General features: G+C 35.4%; 2 protein-coding genes across 2 annotated transcripts in view; both read left to right on the forward strand.

The window, feature by feature from the left end:
• Positions 1 to 17,599, forward strand: part of LOC134265629 (protocadherin-1-like) — a 54,289-nt gene that overhangs the window by 5,149 nt on the left and 31,541 nt on the right. Inside the window, exons 5-11 of the mRNA XM_062747857.1 lie at positions 83 to 253; positions 418 to 539; positions 688 to 856; positions 1,246 to 1,401; positions 1,996 to 2,142; positions 2,508 to 2,636; positions 2,753 to 2,929. Coding sequence (XP_062603841.1) covers positions 83 to 253; positions 418 to 539; positions 688 to 856; positions 1,246 to 1,401; positions 1,996 to 2,142; positions 2,508 to 2,590 — 848 coding nt within the window. The 3' untranslated portion in view covers positions 2,591 to 2,636; positions 2,753 to 2,929. The remainder of the gene's footprint in view (positions 1 to 82; positions 254 to 417; positions 540 to 687; positions 857 to 1,245; positions 1,402 to 1,995; positions 2,143 to 2,507; positions 2,637 to 2,752; positions 2,930 to 17,599) is intronic.
• On the forward strand, positions 2,801 to 8,767 carry LOC134265631 (protocadherin-like wing polarity protein stan). The gene is made up of 6 exons (XM_062747858.1): positions 2,801 to 2,867; positions 3,930 to 4,123; positions 4,363 to 5,105; positions 5,429 to 5,544; positions 5,929 to 6,044; positions 8,693 to 8,767. Exons 1-6 carry the CDS (start codon positions 2,801 to 2,803, stop codon positions 8,765 to 8,767), a joined length of 1,311 nt encoding a protein of 436 aa, XP_062603842.1.

Below are 17,599 nucleotides of genomic sequence, written 5' to 3' on the forward strand. Positions count from 1 at the left end.
TCTTCTCAATTAATATTAATTGTGCATTATAATTTGAACAACTGATATTTTCCAGTTTATACGACGTACATTTTGTATGCAGGTTCGACTCCAACGTTTGCTCCTGTACCAAGTTTAGTCACTTTTCCCGAAGAAACACCCCAGGACACAGTTGTTCAGTCCTTAACTGTTACGGATGCGGATAGTACTGACGTCATCACACTTTTCACGCAATCTGAAACGTCAGGATATTTTACAGTGGACACTTCAACATGTATGCTATAAAAAGCCTACTATAGAATCAGGACTTTTTTAAAAACATGTTTTTCACAAGAAATAAAATTATTCAATTATGAATAAATCAAATCAAAACACACCTCTTTGTCAAGCCAAACATCTGAGTCTCTCGTCGTTTATTTTCATTTGAAAATTTTCTAGTTCGTATCAAGACAGCACAGGACAGGATTCCCATGGGGTCAACATACAAGGTCGGTGTCAAGGCCATTGACAGTTGTTACGAAGAGGCTACTGCCACGGTGACGTTTTCGGTCACCAATACGGTACGTGTTTAGATAAGCATTTAAGAAAAACGGTAAATTGACCAGTTTTGTTATAAGGTACGTTTGGTATCGAAGACTCTAGATAGCAAATTAACAATGTTTTTTTTTACACAACATAACGGCATAATATTTTTCATGTACTTTGAAGGATATAACGATGTCATTTTCGCCTACTTCATCCTCCGTATTGGAAAATTCCGTAAGCGAGGAATGGCTGGCGGACATCCTGGTGGCGGATCCAATGCGTGATTACTTTTGCTCACTCCAGACCACCAACGTGCCATTTACTGTCCGACAGAATAATACTGGGGTGTTGGGTACGTAGTTTATTCCGCAACCTTGGGGATGAACATTTTTTCTGATTTCTACAGGAGCTATACATTTTTAGACAAATCAAGACTATCCTAATCATGACCAAATTTTATACATGTAATTTAACTAATTGATCATTTATTAATTTTGCAAAGAATCTGGCACTTTGACTAAATGTATACGTCTATAACCATTGATGATTCTTTTGATAGGATGGAATGTTTTTAAATTTCGAAAATAAAGTTTAATGTCATCTTGTTGGTGCTTATGATAAAGAGTTTATACATTTTAAGCAATTTATGATGTATACCCGATTCTCTCGAAATTCGAATTTGAAATCTCAAAATTCGAATCTCGAATGAGCCTTCTGAACTTTCGTTAATTATCTTTGTAGGCTATAGTTTATACTTGAGGAAATGGCCTGAGCTGGACGCGGCAGTGACGTCTAGTTACTCTCTGACAGCGCAGTGTACAGACGGCACCAATACAAAAACAGCGACACACACCGTGACAGTGACACCTAACACCAGACCTGTCATTTCTAACCTCGGTAAGAACACACACTGTCACAGTGACACCTAACACCAGACCTGTCATTTCTAACCTCGGTAAGAACACACACTGTCACAGTGACACCTAACGCCAGACCTATCATTTCTAACCTCGGTAAAAATCTCTTCCCAGGACTCAAACACAGGGAAAACCGTCTAATCCGATACCTATACAATTCGTCATACTGTGTTTTCCGATTTTATATTTCTTTCCCATTTTACCTTTTAAAATATTTTTACACCGTTCAATCCGACACCCTGCCTATTCTGACACAAAATTCGTCTCTCAGAGCATTTCGGATTAGACAGGTTTCACTGTATAAATCTGACGCTTTCTAAGCATGTAACAAACTTGTCCTTGCCATCTCAAAAAAGCTTTTGTCAGAAATGTTCCCTTAAATCTTAATGATATAGACTACGTATAATGCCTGCAACTTTACTTAGAACTGCCAACGACGTTAGTTCATCCTTGAACGTACTCATTTTTCTTATCTGTAAATTTTTACACTGTTTCAAAAGAAAAACGAATATATATATATCGTATATATTTAATTTGTCAAATGCCATTCACATATTTAGACATTTTGTTTTAGGAGGAGGCGTTAGTGTGACGTTAGATGCGAGGACGGTTTTGATTGGTCACCTTGTTTACAACGTCACAGCCACAGATAATGAAGGGGACCCAATGACTTACTCTCTTAGCTGCAGTCCTTCTGGATGTCCGTTTAAAATTCTTGATTGTAAATATTGATTTATAAATGCTCTACTTTTTATTTTCAAAATCAGTTTTGAAAAGTTGTACAAAATTCAGTCGGGTTTTCTTTAATTTCCGTAGCCTAGGCATTGGATTTAGTGTCTTTGCTGAAAAAATAAAAACGTTGATAATATTGCAAAAATCCAAGGACATCCATACTTTACCAAATCATTTACTATTAGAAAAATCGATTTGCAGATACCCTAAGTAAAGATCTTCCTAAATCAGAAAATTGATGGCAAAGAAAACCACAGTATTTTTGATTTTAAATCTCCTCGAAAATTGATTGATGGATTGAGAAATATAAAGAGAAATACAAAGGTTGATTTTTGTTAATATTTATTATTTCAGCCGGCGCCATATTGGTGACGTCACGTCTCATCACACACAGTCGATCGTCCTACACTATAACAGTGAGAGTAAGGGATGCCTAATATACACAAACAGCAGACTCAGATACTCTCAGTGTCACCATCACAAGTATGTATTTAAAGTTTTTTTTATATCATATTAATTATTATTAATTAATTATCAATTATTGCAAGGATGCTACAGTGATAGTTGAACTTATAAAAGAATGAAGACTTAATATCTAGACAGGAACAGCGATCCATCTATTTCAACCCTAGGACTGACCACGGTGAATGAAAATTCCCCCTTGGGACAATCCGTATTACAAGTTACTGTCTCAGACGCCGAATCAAGCTCACTGTCAGTTTATGGTGTATTTACTCCAGCCTACGGAATGAAATACTTTAATCTTGACCCATCATGTAAGTGAGTTTTACATATTAAACAATCCATTCTTTTCGAGGCTTTGCATATAGGATATTTTATAGATTATACAACTTAGAAACGGTCAGGTTATTGACAGAAAAGTTGATAATGCAAGGCTTTTAACAGTCTTTGAGCCTGATTTCGCAACTTACAGGTGCTATGGTTTATACATGTATAATGAGTTCATACAAAACTCCACAGCGTCAAATAATGTGTAATATTTACAATTTAAATTGATAGGCTATCATTTTCATACATATTGTCTGGGGATTAAATATTCGATCGATCAAGGCAAAGCTTAAAGGTTCACAGTTAATGTGACTGAGCAACATGGTATGCCAAGACCTCCATGGCATTCGACACACAATTGATGTTTTCAGGCATTCTTTGCTCTTTCTGTATTTAGTTATGTTTAATTGGACTTTTGAGCATATTTCCATGATGCTAATTTCATGCAAATGGTACACATATTATTAAACAAGTACTTCTTATGTCTCCATTTCATTTTGAACCTTATGTAATGTATTAAAGTGTATAGTATACGAGTTAATTTGATTGATTGATTGATTGATTGATTGATTGTAAATTGTTTAACGTCGAGTCGGCAATTTTTTAGCCATGTTTCGGCGGAAGAACGAAGGAGTCGTCATTATTTCAAAAGATCACTTTATACTCAACTTTGATTAAATTATACAAAAAATAAACTACAAAATTGAATTACATGTATACATGCTATATTTTAAAATAAAGAACTGTATATTTACTTTCTTTTTTAAATTAAATATATCAAAGTTTCTGTAAATTCAGGAAGGCTCTATTTGTACAAAACATACTGGTAGTTTTTGCTGTATGGCCTTATAGGTACATTGAAAAAAAGTATGATATCATAATATGTATTAATCATATTAGTTTTATAGTTGGACTGTCTAGCCATCAAGTGAACCAAGCTGTTTACTAGTATTTATACAGTTAAGAAGAGTATGCTTTGTTTTATAGCCGGGATCCTAACAACATCTTCTGTGCATAACATAGACTTCGACATTTTACCCACAACAGACATACGTTTGGTGGTGTACAGTACAGACGGCATTGCTGTCGCCTCTCAGACTGGAACGATAAGGATAGCGGACGTCAATGAAGCCTGTTATTTCGCGGAAGACTACTACAGAATTATTAGAGAAGAAGGCAATGTAAGATTTAAGTTGTCTTTAATTATGTGCTTTTTATATAATCAGAAGATTTGGACCTCAGGGTTTATCCAAGGTCCCAATATTTGGATAATAATTAAGAAGTTTGGACTCTTAGAGTTTATCCTAAGATTGGATTCTTAGTGTGTGTATGCAATAGAAATATTTGATTTTATCATGTTTCTTTTTCGTCCTGGAAAATACATAAAATGCAGTAAAAAAGTTGTTGACCTTTGTTTTAGAGCGGATCAACATTTCCGCTTCCAAACTACAACATAAGAGACCCTGACGCCGGCGAAACTTTCACATTCCAAAAGACATGTGGCAGTCCTTACGACAACAAGGTGTCAATCAACACAAATACAGGCCAGTTTTCGTTTCTTGGAAATTATGATCTAGACATTCCGGCAACCGTTACCAACTTTAATTGTACTCTTACCGTGCGTGATTCTGGAGGAAATTCGGATACCGCAATTGTTGGGGTGTTTATTGAATACAAAAACGAATTCTCTCCCGTCTTTTCAGCAGCCACGGTTTCGTTGACTTTGCAATCCCATGAGCTGATTGGTGCAATAGTAACAAACTTTACAGCGCATGACAATGACCTGTCTACAAATCCTCAAGGGCAATTTTATTATGTTTTAGACCAATCATCAAACTCGAAGGAGTATTTTGGGATTATGAGTAATGGTAGTATTTATATCAAGGAGGATTTGACTCCCTTGTATTTAGGGAAAACATTACGATTGACTTTAACAGCAAAGGACTATGGAACACCCAGTCGGCAAAGTTCTGTATCAATAACAATTCAGATCCCTTTGTCAACAACAACTTCGTATGCATCACCTACGGATAAAGCATTGGAGTTTGAAAATGATACAAGGAACTCTAGCATATTAGCTCTTGGTGGTTTCCTATTCCTTGGAATGCTTTGCACTACCGCTTTCATAATTTACAAGTATACAATAAGAGGAAAACGACTTTGGTAAGTTTGACAGATCCTTCTATAACTGACATATTTTAAAAAAAAATATGTGAAACGCAAAATTTTATGAAGACTCGCGTGTATGTCCAAGATGTTTTAGTTTAAGAAATGTAATTTCATCTTTGTCCAATATTTTTTGCCATAAATTTGTAGGCAACTCCGATTGCCCATTTCATGTACATTCATTGGTTATTTTTATTTCAATAACAAAATAAGATAAATTAAAATAATTTAATCTTTGTCCAAAATTTTTTGACACAAATTTGTAGGCAACTTTGATTGTCCATTTCATGCACATTAAATCGTTATTTTTATTCTAACAGCAAAACAAAACAAAAATTAAATGTTTCGAAATCTCGGCTGCTAAAGGTTCAGAACGTCAGCTCGGAATCAACAAACCACAAAGTAGAGGAGGACGACTCCATAAACACAAGAAAAGGTTTTACTTACATCAAGCTGTCTTTGTAAAAGAAATGCTTAAATAATTGTTTTTTCTCTTCAATAAAACTTAGAATTAAACTAATCACTTCAATAAAACTTAAACCCCATTTAACATAGGGATATAGGATACAAGAGAATTCCCTTATCAAAATATCAGAAGCCAGATAACTGGTAGTCATATTGATTATACATGTAAAATCAACCTTATAATAGGTTTGATCCAATCATAAAATGACTCTGGTGAGTGTTGTGGTCCTTGAGCTTCTTGTCGTTATTTCATAGACGCAAAAAAATTGTCCAGATTTCTTTGAGAAAAAGGCTAGTTTGTTGGAATGGTTGACATGTATTTTGATTTGTGATTTTTTTTTCAATATTAAAACAGAATCAGAATTTCCAGCAGACGTTAAGAAGCCTATGCCAGTTTTAACTACAACCAGAGAAGACGAATTTAAACCAAACTATCCTGTTTATGATGGAGTGGACCAAAATAAAGAAAAGGTAATTGAAATAATAGATTTCTTCATTAAAAGTGTTTAGTTATTTCATGAAAAAAAATTCAATTACAAATTGAAACAATTTTATAATCATTAAGATTCAATGCACTGATTTGAGCGTGTGGAATGTCGACATTTACTGAGTATTCATACATATAACCTTTTTTGCAGTGGTAAAAATAAATGGGAGAAATGGACAAGACAAACTTCCTCCAGCAAAGGAAAAGTAGCAGGCGTGTTTGTTTAAAAGTGTTTTTGAAAGAAAATTTATATAAAAAATCACTTTTAAATAAAAGGAAAAAAGTTTCGTGATGTGACCCTTTATTTGATTTTTAATCAGATGCATTGTGATATGATATTAATTAACATATTTCTTTTTCATTTATCATTTAATTTGATACGTCTGATTTAACTTGAAAAAAGAATCAGAGTTTGAGACGTCTTTTTTATATTCGGATCAAATGCGACAACCACTTTGTGCTCCTATTATGATTGAAAAAAAAAAACGGAAATCATGGTCCGACAACTGGTATGCAAAATGGAAGTCATCATTAACGATAGATTATATTATTATTTGCTGCCAAAAGTCATTGTATCAATTTTAGGACTTACGAAATGATGACTTTTAACGAGACTTTTGGTATTATTTTGTCATTATCTTGTTTGCCAATAACCTACCTTGGTTTAGATATTGTTTTTACGTAGAGCATGTTCTTTTATCGAATAAACTGAGAGATATACTCAGTAAATCTCGTATGCAGGTGATAAGGGTATTGATGCATCATAAGTAAGGGAATTTGACAAGTTAAAAGTTGTCATCACGTTTATTACCATAAACCTTTGTCGGTATCTTACCATTAACGTTTCTTTTCTAGTTAAATATTAAGTATAAAAAAATGAGTTTGTCTCTGTGGTATCATCTATCTCAAGCTCACTGGAATATACTGTGTTGACAAATAAATGGAAATGGCTATCTTAAATTTATAATGCGTCGTCGATATATATAAATTTCGAGTTGAAAACTTCGGCAAGTGTTTTCTTTTTCTCATGTATAAGATTTGAAAAAATTCTGCTTCATAAAAATACAAAAAAAGTCTGCTAATATGGTGGCATAATCAGTACCCATAGGAGTTCCAACAGGTTTTGAAGACATAGGCCCCGTTGGTGGTCCCGAAGCCTATTCTGAAAATCCACATAGATATTGTCAATCAGAAATTCAGGCATCATATTGATATCAACTTCACAGTACTTGTGTATACAATCAGAATATTTTAACAAACAGAATATTCAAAATGTGTTTTAACAAAGTTTTTTTTCACTTATTCAGTAATGTGTTGCAGACATTGAATGGCTGATTAAATTTGCCTATCATCATGGTCGACAGTAGGGTAATTTATATCGATTTTCTCTCACAACAGTGCTTTGGGGCGATTAGTGTTTAATGTGTTAAACAAACAAAACATACCTTCAAGTGTTAGAATTGCAATAAAGGAGACTTAAAACAATACTATTAATTTTCAATGTAGCGGAATTTTTACTCCACAATTTTAATTTGTTTTGTTTGTTATAGTTCTGAGGAAAAGATGGTATAAGTACACCTATCGAAGAATAGTAAACTGTTTCCTTTTTCATAAAACCATTTGTTGCATTTATTGTAAAAAAAGGTACAAGAAATATTAAGCACATATCCCCAATAGGATATTACCCTACAAATATTTATGCCTTAAAATGTTATCAAGACCAAACAAGTGTTAATATTGGGAATAAGAAAATAAACTCTTTTGTTGATGTATACAGCCTATACCCAGAGTTGTCTGCAAAAGAAAAAGAGACAACCAAATTAAAACTGCACATAAAACGTGTATCGTTGATTTTATTAATTGTAAGAGACATAAATCTTCGAATTCAAGATTGAACTAGTTTTCTAGATTAAAATTCTAGATTTTTGCTTCAATTTTAGTAGCTGTAGATCTGTAGCGTTATGGTTTTATATATTTGTCTTTGACCTTAACGCTACAGATCCCGCAATGCAAAAAAGGTGCAATTTACGGCGCAATATTTTGTGAAGAATTTCTCTACTTCTCAGCATCGGTCAATTAAATACCTTTCACTCCATAATTCTAAGCACATTATTTAGCTAATCTATATATTTTATCCATCTCCTAACCCTTAAAAGTCGTATCTATACAAGTGATAAACTAGCTTGATTTAAATTATTTGTTACATTGCTGAAAATTTACTTTGAGCGAGTTTATTGCCTGTAGAGACAACTATAAATGGTTGGGAGGTGGATAGAATATACATATTGGCTTCAGAATGTGTCTAGAATTAGGGACTGAAAGTACGGTAGTTGATTGACCAATGCTAGAAAGTGAAGAAATTCTCCTCGAAAGAGCGCAAAAAGCGCCGTAAATTGCACCTTTTTTTGCATTACCGGATCTGTAGCGTTATGATCAAAGACAAATTTATAAAACCATAACTCTACAGATCTGCAGATTGTCAGGATTTTATACATTGCTTGAATCTTTGAATTGGGGATTTTTTACGTTGTTATTCATAGAAGTACATGTACTACGCTAAAAATTAATAAAAAATGATGAAATTTTAACATTGATAATCATTTGTTTAATACATTTTTAAAATTGTTTACAGGAGCGGATGTTCAATGTTGGAGGGTACGTGGCACTTGCCAAGATAATTCAAAATACTGCAGTGGCAGATATCTGAGAGGTTTATGTGGCGGAGGTCTTTCACGACAATGTTGTGTATAATTCCCTTTATTTTAAAAAAATATTAAACCAGTATGATCGTATTTATTTTGATATTCTGTGCATTTAAGATAAAAGCGGATTGGTTAAAGTATATATACGTTCATGTAAACTGTCATCATTAATTGAGCGCCTTTATCTAAGTTTTTATTCACTATTACAAGCATGACTCGTTAATGCTAAATATGAATAAAAAAAATATATACCCTCCATAATAGTACAGTTAGAAACCTAGTAAAAGATGCTTATATTTTAGTTAAATGGACCGACTACAGATAGAAAATATGAAATATGTATGTCAGGTGAGATAGAGGACGAATTTCATTTTCTATAAAAATGTCTTCGGTATGAAGAGCTTAGAATGAAATATTTCAGGAGTTATTTTAAAATACCATTGTTACAACGCACTTTGAAAAATTACGCACTTTGAAAAAAATTTTCAAAGTGCGTTAAATGCCTCCATGGTAAAAAATTATTATGTGCATTCTTAACGCACTTTGAAAAAAATTTTCAAAGTGCGTTGAGTGTGTCCAAAATTTAACGCACTTTGAAAAATTTTACGCACTTTGAAAAATTTTTTCAAAGTGCGTAATTTTTTCAAAGTGCGTTGCCACATACCATTAATATTTAAAGCAATATGAGCTGCATTTTTGAAACTGTGTTTTGCTGTTAAAATGTTTTATTATGACAAATATGTATGTAACTTAAACCTTTATGATCAATTAGACTAAAATAAAGCAGAAGAAAGACTTCTATATACAATCCAATATACAGTGTTTATTTTTGCCCTCTGTTGATTTTCATGTCTTAATGTTTATCCGCATACCTTGGAACAGGAAATGACCAATTCAAATATATATTAATCCTCCAAAGTCCAATCTCGATCATCGTTTCTGCACTCTGCTTTAGCCTCTGAAATTAGCCTATTTTACCCCTTCCTTAGTCAGTGTTAGTTGGCCTACTCTTGGAAAAAATGTCCACCTGCCTTGTCCGAATACCGAGCCCGATCCACTCAATGTTGAACACGCAAGTTTATAATCAACGGTAAAAACCTCGGTTTATACAGTCTTATGCAACAGACCGGTCTCCACGTCCCACAATGGGATTCCGAACTCGTGACGTAAGAATCAACTCCTTACTCCGCGACAACAGAACAAACGCTCTAACCATTTTGCCACATGGTGCCACACACCTAAATCGATAACGGGCGTTATGGCACCTCGCCTTCTAGGGTAATCCATAGGAAGGCGTAACAATATTTATAAATCGACTCCTAGGGTATCCCTTAGCGAGTCAGCTGGGATATGTAATTGCCTCCTAGTGGATTCCTTAGCGAGGCTACTACCTGTTATACCGAAAAGGTAAGCCCACTATACCGAGTAGGGCAAAAATAACCACCCGTTATACCGAACGGGGTACGAGGTTACTGTTATACCGAACAGATCCCTCACACAAGCTCCTAGTGCACTCCATAGCAAGCTTGTATTGGCTCCTAGAGTAGCCTTAGCGAGCCACAACATGCTCTACCAATCACGTAAAATAGATAATCATACATAAACAATGATTAATTTAAACGACGTTATTATTTAGAACTTCATATCTTTATTGATAGGGAAAATACGAAAATTTACCCAGGTTACATAGTTCTTTAGAATTTGTGGAACTCAGTAACTGTACTAATTTAAAGCAATATGAGCTGCAACTTTGATGTCGGAATTTTGCAAAATGAGGACGAAAGTCGTCCCGGATATTGCCGTAACTTTTTGTTTTTGATGAAATTTTTTGAAACTCATAATGTAAGGATACATTAGTACATGTAGTATAGACAAGATAGCATGGTCAAAATAGCATGATCTCACGCGCATGCACGTGCGCTTCGCTCTGATTGGCTGAAACTAAAGTCTCAATATCTTTCTTGTGCCCCGTGGGGATCCGGGTTAGAATAGGTCCTCAGCACCCCTTGCTTGTCGTAAAAGGCGACTAAATGGGGCGGTCCTTCGGATGAGACCGTATAAACCGAGGCCCCGTGTCACAGCAGGTGTGGCACGATAAAGATCCCTCCCTGCTTAAAGGCCGTAAGTGCCGAGCATAGGCCTAAATTTGCAGCCCTTCACCGGCAATGGTGACGTCTCCATATCGGTGAAATATTCTGGAGAGGGACGTTAAACAGTATACAATCAATCAATCATATCTTTCTTGTTTCTTGTCATAATCTTTTGAAATTTTGAACATTGTCTTACATTATGAAGATCTACCGCATGATATATAAGAATTTTCATGAAAGCATGCGCTTGTGCGTGTGCTGCAATCTGATTGGCTGAAACTTTAAATGGCTATATCTTCTTTGTTTTTTGACAAAAAAAACTTTGAAATTTAAAATGTAGTCATGCATTAGAATATCCTATAATATGATATAGAAAAATTCATGAAATCACGTGCATGCACGTGTGCTGCAATCTGATTGGTTGAAACTTGAAATGGCTATAACTCCCTCGTTTTTCAACCAAACAGGATGGGATTTAGAACTTCGATAGATGTAATAAACTCCTACAAGAAGGTATGGTCATCATGCTCGTGCACCTTGTGCACGCACGTGCGTGTATTTGGAACGAGTATAATTAAATATACACTTGAATGAGTGATTTTTATTACTTTTGGACTGAATGCTTTAATATATAGAGAGTGTAGACAAGATGATATGGTCATAACACACATGCATTCACATGCGCTTGGGTCCAATGCTAAAATTTGAATATAATTGGTATCCTGGGAAAAAGTTGTTAAAGTCAAAAATGCACAGAGTTTGTCTTATTTAATGAAGCTTACAGGGAATATGGTACCAAAAGGGAGTTGGGGAGCGTTTGGGGAACATCTGTAACGGTTCCCGTTACAATTAGCACTAGCTGACCCTAAAATTACTTTAGATATTTGAGTTTCCAGTTGCACACATTCTGAGAAATAACAGTCTGATAGCTAGAGGCTGCAGTGAGTATCGAACTATAAACTTAACTGAGTAAATGAAGAATTGTATTGAGTAACTAAAATGTTTCAATATACACATGTAATTATTGAAGTGATAAAATGTACAGGTATTATAAAACAAACTCAATCATGGTGGTTGTGTTTTAGTGTTTCTTACACAAAATTTATGTTATTTTTCTATACTTGTTAATGATATATGTTAATGACCTGTCATTATGTTTTCTTACAGTTCAAAAAGCTAAATTTTTAGCTTTAACATTGTAATCATAATCTGTTTTTCTTTGTTATCATGGTAAATATATAGGTTTTTAGGTCACATGGTATTATATAATAATAAGGACATTCCAGGCGTAATTCTATTCCAGGCGTCATTTTAGTTTCCAGGCGTAATTTTTTACGGGCGTCATTTATTTTTCCGGACGTAGCTCATTTGCATGTTTCGCCTCAAATTCCTGCCCATTTCCGCTTGGTTTCCGCCTATGTTACGCCCGGAACCTGTGTATCACCATATATGTAGAGAGACAAACTGACGCCTTTCCAAGTACGCCTCAATTCCCCCTATATTCCAGGCGGAACATTTCGTACAGGTCTGGTCAGTTTCCATTTTTTTTCAAATGTCATGCTATGCACTTTGTATTTTAAAAATTTTCATGTCACACATGTATATGATGCCTATATATGTACAGTGGGCAACGGCCTGTAAGTACCTAATAAACATCTTATCTTAGTTTGCATATTCAACATGTAACGTTGTAAATATATAGTGTTTGTTAGTTTAGAAATAGTGCTAGTTAGTTGTTACTCTTTTTTTCTTGGCTCTTAGGAAGAGACAGGGAGTCCCGAAATTTTGAGAAGAAGAAGAAGGTACGGTTTCAATATAAATCTTGCCCTGTGATTTTCTTAAAAATGAAACTGATGTAAAAAATGAAAACTCATGTATTCTGAATCATTGAAATTCCATGCATAAAAATAATACAAATCATTTTTCTCAAATGCATTTCTAAATGCTTATTGTGACATCAAAGTACGTTTTTTCTTAAAATGTTGCAGAAGACACCAATTTTCAATGGAATTTTCTTTCAGAAAACATTGTCCACAGGCATCGCCCACAAAGATTTTTAGATATGTTATTTTTCATTATATTTCCATTTCTAATTTTTTTTTCTCTGTGATAACTGTTTAAAAGTTGGGGGGATTTATTTCTTGATAATTCTGCCGGAATGTAAATTAGGCAGGTCGATAGGTCAGCAGCTAAGGAGGCCTAATACGCATGCAAATCTTGTGCGCATCTGTCTCTGTGTCTGACGCTAAGGAGGCCAAATATGCATGTAAATCTCGTGCGTCTGCCATTGTGTTTGACGTCAGTGTGCCAGGACTATTGAAATTGGCATGGAAGTCCTCGTGTAATTTAAATCGATTAGTCTACATTTTTAATGTCTTAGTCTTCAATTTATTTCACAATGAAATGGAAATATAAGGAATCACTGTCTAGTTTTGAGAGTATGCCAGGGACATCAACAATAGTGGGAAACATGGGATAATTTTAGCTTAACGGGCTTCGCCCGTTATGCAAATTATCCCATGTTTCCCACTATTGTTGATGCCCTGGCATACTCTCAAAACTTGACAGTGATTCCTTAAGTATTTTGCACAGCATATCCAAAAATTAAAGTGGACGACGGCTGTGGACACCATTTTGTGAAGGAAAATTCCCCTTGAAATGGGTCATTTTGAGGCTAGCTTTTCTGTTTGAAATAGTGAAATTCATCAAATTAATGACGTCATTTTTCCAGAATGGTACTCCTTCATGCCATATTTTTTTCTTAATCTTTCACAGTTATAAACTCAACTTATATTTAAGCCAGTTTCAGATCTTTTTGAAAACATTAAAGTTTTAGGGCACAATAAAGTTAAAACAATACCTTCTTCTTTCATTGTTCTCGTCGTTGGTCATTTTAGTGCTTCATATATATACTGTATACAGGGTTATTTTCGCCCTGTGTTATTTTCGCCCTTTTGCATGGCGCACTTGCGAACAATTTTACCCCATTTTAAATTCGCCCGGTCATAGTTTTATTTAAGAAATAATGCTGTGTAATTTGAATTAGCACCGTTTTAAATTCGTCCAATCAGGAAGAGGGCGAAAGGGACGAAAACAAAAACGGGGGCGAAAATTTCCCTGTATACAGTAGTCATAAGAACAATATCCCTGTGTGCTGATATAACAAATCATGATAAAGTGGAGTGGCTATTTGAAAGTGAGTGTGTGTGTGTGTGTTTGTGGGGGGGGGGGGGGCTAAACCAATGAAAAATGGTAAGCCCCAATTTTCAATGCATAATATATTATGTCTATCTTTAAAAAAAAGTGGGAGGGGAGGAGTGCCCCCCTTTTCCGTCGCCTATATCGAAAGTTCAGGTAAGGGTTTTTTGGAAGACAAAAATATACCTTCTATAACGTACTTTAATCCGTCAGAAATTTAAGCCTGAAATAGATTACAAACCGAAAGTATATGTATGGGGATTTCCACAATAAGTGTCCCCTGGCTTCCGTGGAAACTGGTTTGTCTATTTTAAAAAGTTGACTTTTCTTATTGAATTTGTATTGATTCAAATGATCAAAATTTCTTTGAACCATTTTTATTCTAACGTCTTTATCGCTGAGCATTAATGCACAAGAATGTTTAAGATTTTGCTTTTTGCAGCGACGGCTCGACCGACTGAGCTACCGTGAACGGTATAAATACGAGGGTTATTGTTCGAAAAGTTTGTGGATGATGTCAATCTTCGTCGTTATACTATTTTCAAGAAATTTAAAATAAGCTCAAAATCCTGTGTAAAAATATTTGTATTGTGAATATGTGAAGTTTCATTTCATTCGAGTTGATAGAAATCAATTTACTTCATTTTAAAATCAACATGTTTTGTACCCGCGGAGCAAACCTAACGTCAAAAATATAGCGTCAATAATTTATAAAAATCACTATTCAGGACTATACATCTCAACAGATTACTTTAATAATCACTTAATTATCAAAAACTTTTTGATAGCACTTTAGCACTTGAAATTCATTTTATAACAATTGTTCTCGTTCTATAATTTCCTTCGTCAATGTTTTTTTTTAACACTTAGCTGTTATGTTTTCACAAGATTAGCAATCGGAAGCGCCTGTCTTTCCATAACGTTTCAAAATTTTAAAGTTTTTGATCATACTTTATCAGATTTTAATGCCAATTCAGAAAATAACTAACCTTGATAAAAACGTGTTAAAAACGGAAAAAGTCATTTAAGTTTAAATCTTACCCAGTAGCCTTGGTTAATGTAAAGTTGTATCAATACATTCGCTTCTCCAAAACGATTTTTAAAAAAAATTAATTATGCAAATATAAAAATCCTACTTATATTAAAGTTTTTTCGTTTATTTTTATAATTTATAAGACACTTAAGAGTTTAGTATTGAAGCCAAAACTGTAATCGAGATCATATTATCCTTTCGTTTCTCGGTAGTTGCACTGACTTCCGGTTTCTTGGTTCCTTTAGGTTCTCCGCAGGTCATGTGACCTGTTGTAGGTATAAATAAGGAGACAATTGGTTGTTTTAGTTAGTCTGTTGCTGACAGCCGAATTGGAAAGACGGTTGTATACAGAGAAGTCAAACGTGGTAGGTACTGCAAGGAATACCTTGAATCAAGTCTTATGTGTCTGAAATAGACTTTCGAGACTTTGATTGATTATATATTATTTAGATAAAGTACCTGATATTCTTGTTTGACTGAAGGTAAGAAGCGGACGCGCTTCAGTCCTTGGAAGGCGCTTGCGCTCCCGAGAAACGAAGGAATAATTGTACATACTATTAATCTAAATCTGTGATTGAGAAAATTAATTTATTATTTAATTGTTCAGACAGAACAGCCGAATCCCATAAAAGAACCCGAAAACGTTACATAAATTTGGTGGCAGCGCGGTGGGATTCGGCAAATAATCAAAGTAATATAGAATTTAAATCGATAATTTTTTTTTAATTGTGTTATATTTGCCTTGTAAATCATGAGTGCGATGGAAGAAATGATCAACGAAGAGATATCCTTTCTTGAAAGGAGTTGTGAGAGATTGCGTCTTGAAATAGAACAGCAATCTACACCCGTTGAAACTACTCGACCAATGCGCGATTCTGGAATTGCGTCATTGACTGGTGAACGCGCACAAGGAAATCAGCCTGGAGGAGCGCTAGATGGTGTGACAATGAGGAGAAAAACAGCTCAACGAAATTTGACTGCAGAACCAAATGCACCCAGTTCGACAAGGGATTATGCTGCGCGTGCTCAACAATATGAAACGATGGTGCCACAGCCAAATTGGAAAACGCCGAGCATTTTGTCAAGTGCACATCCACACCCGGTCCATATGTTGAGTGAGACTCTGGCGCATTCTCCTTTTCAAGTTCGATTGGAAATGCCATCGCAAGGAGAGTATCATAATAGGCCTCCTGCGCAAACGAAAGATGCAGAATTATTTCATGAGGGTCGGATACAAAACAAGTTTGAGACTCCAAGATCTTCATTAAATGCGCAGATTTCAGAAACTGCTTTAGAGCATAATGCACAGCTACCGATTCCAAGGAAGCGTACATCCGCGGATGCGCTGCAGCAGATATCAGCAGATGCGCTGGATCAAACACCTGTGGATGCGCTTCATCAGATACCCGCGAATGCACAGAGTCGATATGGAAATTCCGGAAATGAGGTAAACCAAGGGATAGATAGCTCATTTCCCCGACAGATAGTCAACGTTGCTGATAAAGAGAAGAAGGACCAAAGTGAGAAAGCTACAGCCAAGTGTAACATTAAACCAGCAACCTTTGATGGAACTCATTCTTGGCTAGATTATAAATCCCATTTTGATGCGTGTGCGGCTATCAACAATTGGAATTATAAGGAAAAGGGGTTGTATTTAGCAGTGTCACTGCGAGGAGCTGCACAAGGGATATTAGGAAATGTTTTGCCAGAAACGGGACAACAATATGACCTCTTAGTGAAAGCACTTGAAGAGAGATTTGCTCCACCTAATCAAACGGAGTTGTACCGTGCGCAACTCAAAGAAAGGCGTCAACGGGCATCAGAAACACTATCTGAGCTAGGCCAAGCTGTGCGCCGATTAACGTATTTGGCATATCCATCTGCACCGGCAGAAGTAAGAGAAACTCTTGGTAAAGAGGCTTTTATTGATGGATTGATAGATTCTGATATGAGACTACGCATTAAACAGAGTCGACCCCAGAATCTAAACGAAGCTATTCGCCTGGCAGTAGAACTTGACGCCTACTATAAGACAGAGAAAAGAAGTCATATGCGCGCTATTGAAAGTCAGGGACAAGCCCGAGCTCAAGCTTCCGACTCTGGAGATTTAAAAGCGCTGATGCAGAAAATGAAGAATAAAATAGATAATCTGGAGAGGCAGATTAAGGCAAATGCAAGATTCAGCAGAGATTCTTTTCAGAAGGAAGGCAAGCGGAACAGGGTAAAATGTTACTATTGCTCAGAGGAAGGACACATTCGAAAGAATTGCCCAAAGTTGAAGAACAAAGTTCAAGACAAAGAAAAGGATATGCGGCGACATGAATCAAAGTCAGATGGCGGAAGCGCATGTCAAGTGCGCAGTAGACGTAAAAGAAAGAGAAAATCTAAAAGCAATGGCAATGTTGGTGCAAACAATTTGTGCGAGGAAGCAGGTATCTTCATCCAGGGAAATGTGAATGGGAGCAGTGCAAAACTCTTGATTGACACTGGAGCATCCCTTACTCTTATTTCAAAGA

This window comes from Saccostrea cucullata, unplaced genomic scaffold, assembly GCF_032062105.1.
Source record: "Saccostrea cucullata isolate Sc308-1 unplaced genomic scaffold, CSIRO_AGI_Scuc_v1 ctg1169, whole genome shotgun sequence".
Taxonomy (NCBI): domain Eukaryota; kingdom Metazoa; phylum Mollusca; class Bivalvia; order Ostreida; family Ostreidae; genus Saccostrea; species Saccostrea cuccullata.

Bases quoted from the DNA above. Each gene is read 5' to 3' on its own strand.
- LOC134265631 (XM_062747858.1), top strand. From the start codon at position 2,801: ATGAAAATTCCCCCTTGGGACAATCCGTATTACAAGTTACTGTCTCAG. The intron at 4,124-4,362 runs GTAAGATTTAAG...CCTTTGTTTTAG, and splicing joins TTATTAGAGAAGAAGGCAAT to AGCGGATCAACATTTCCGCT. The intron at 5,545-5,928 runs GTTTTACTTACA...ATATTAAAACAG, and splicing joins CTCCATAAACACAAGAAAAG to AATCAGAATTTCCAGCAGAC.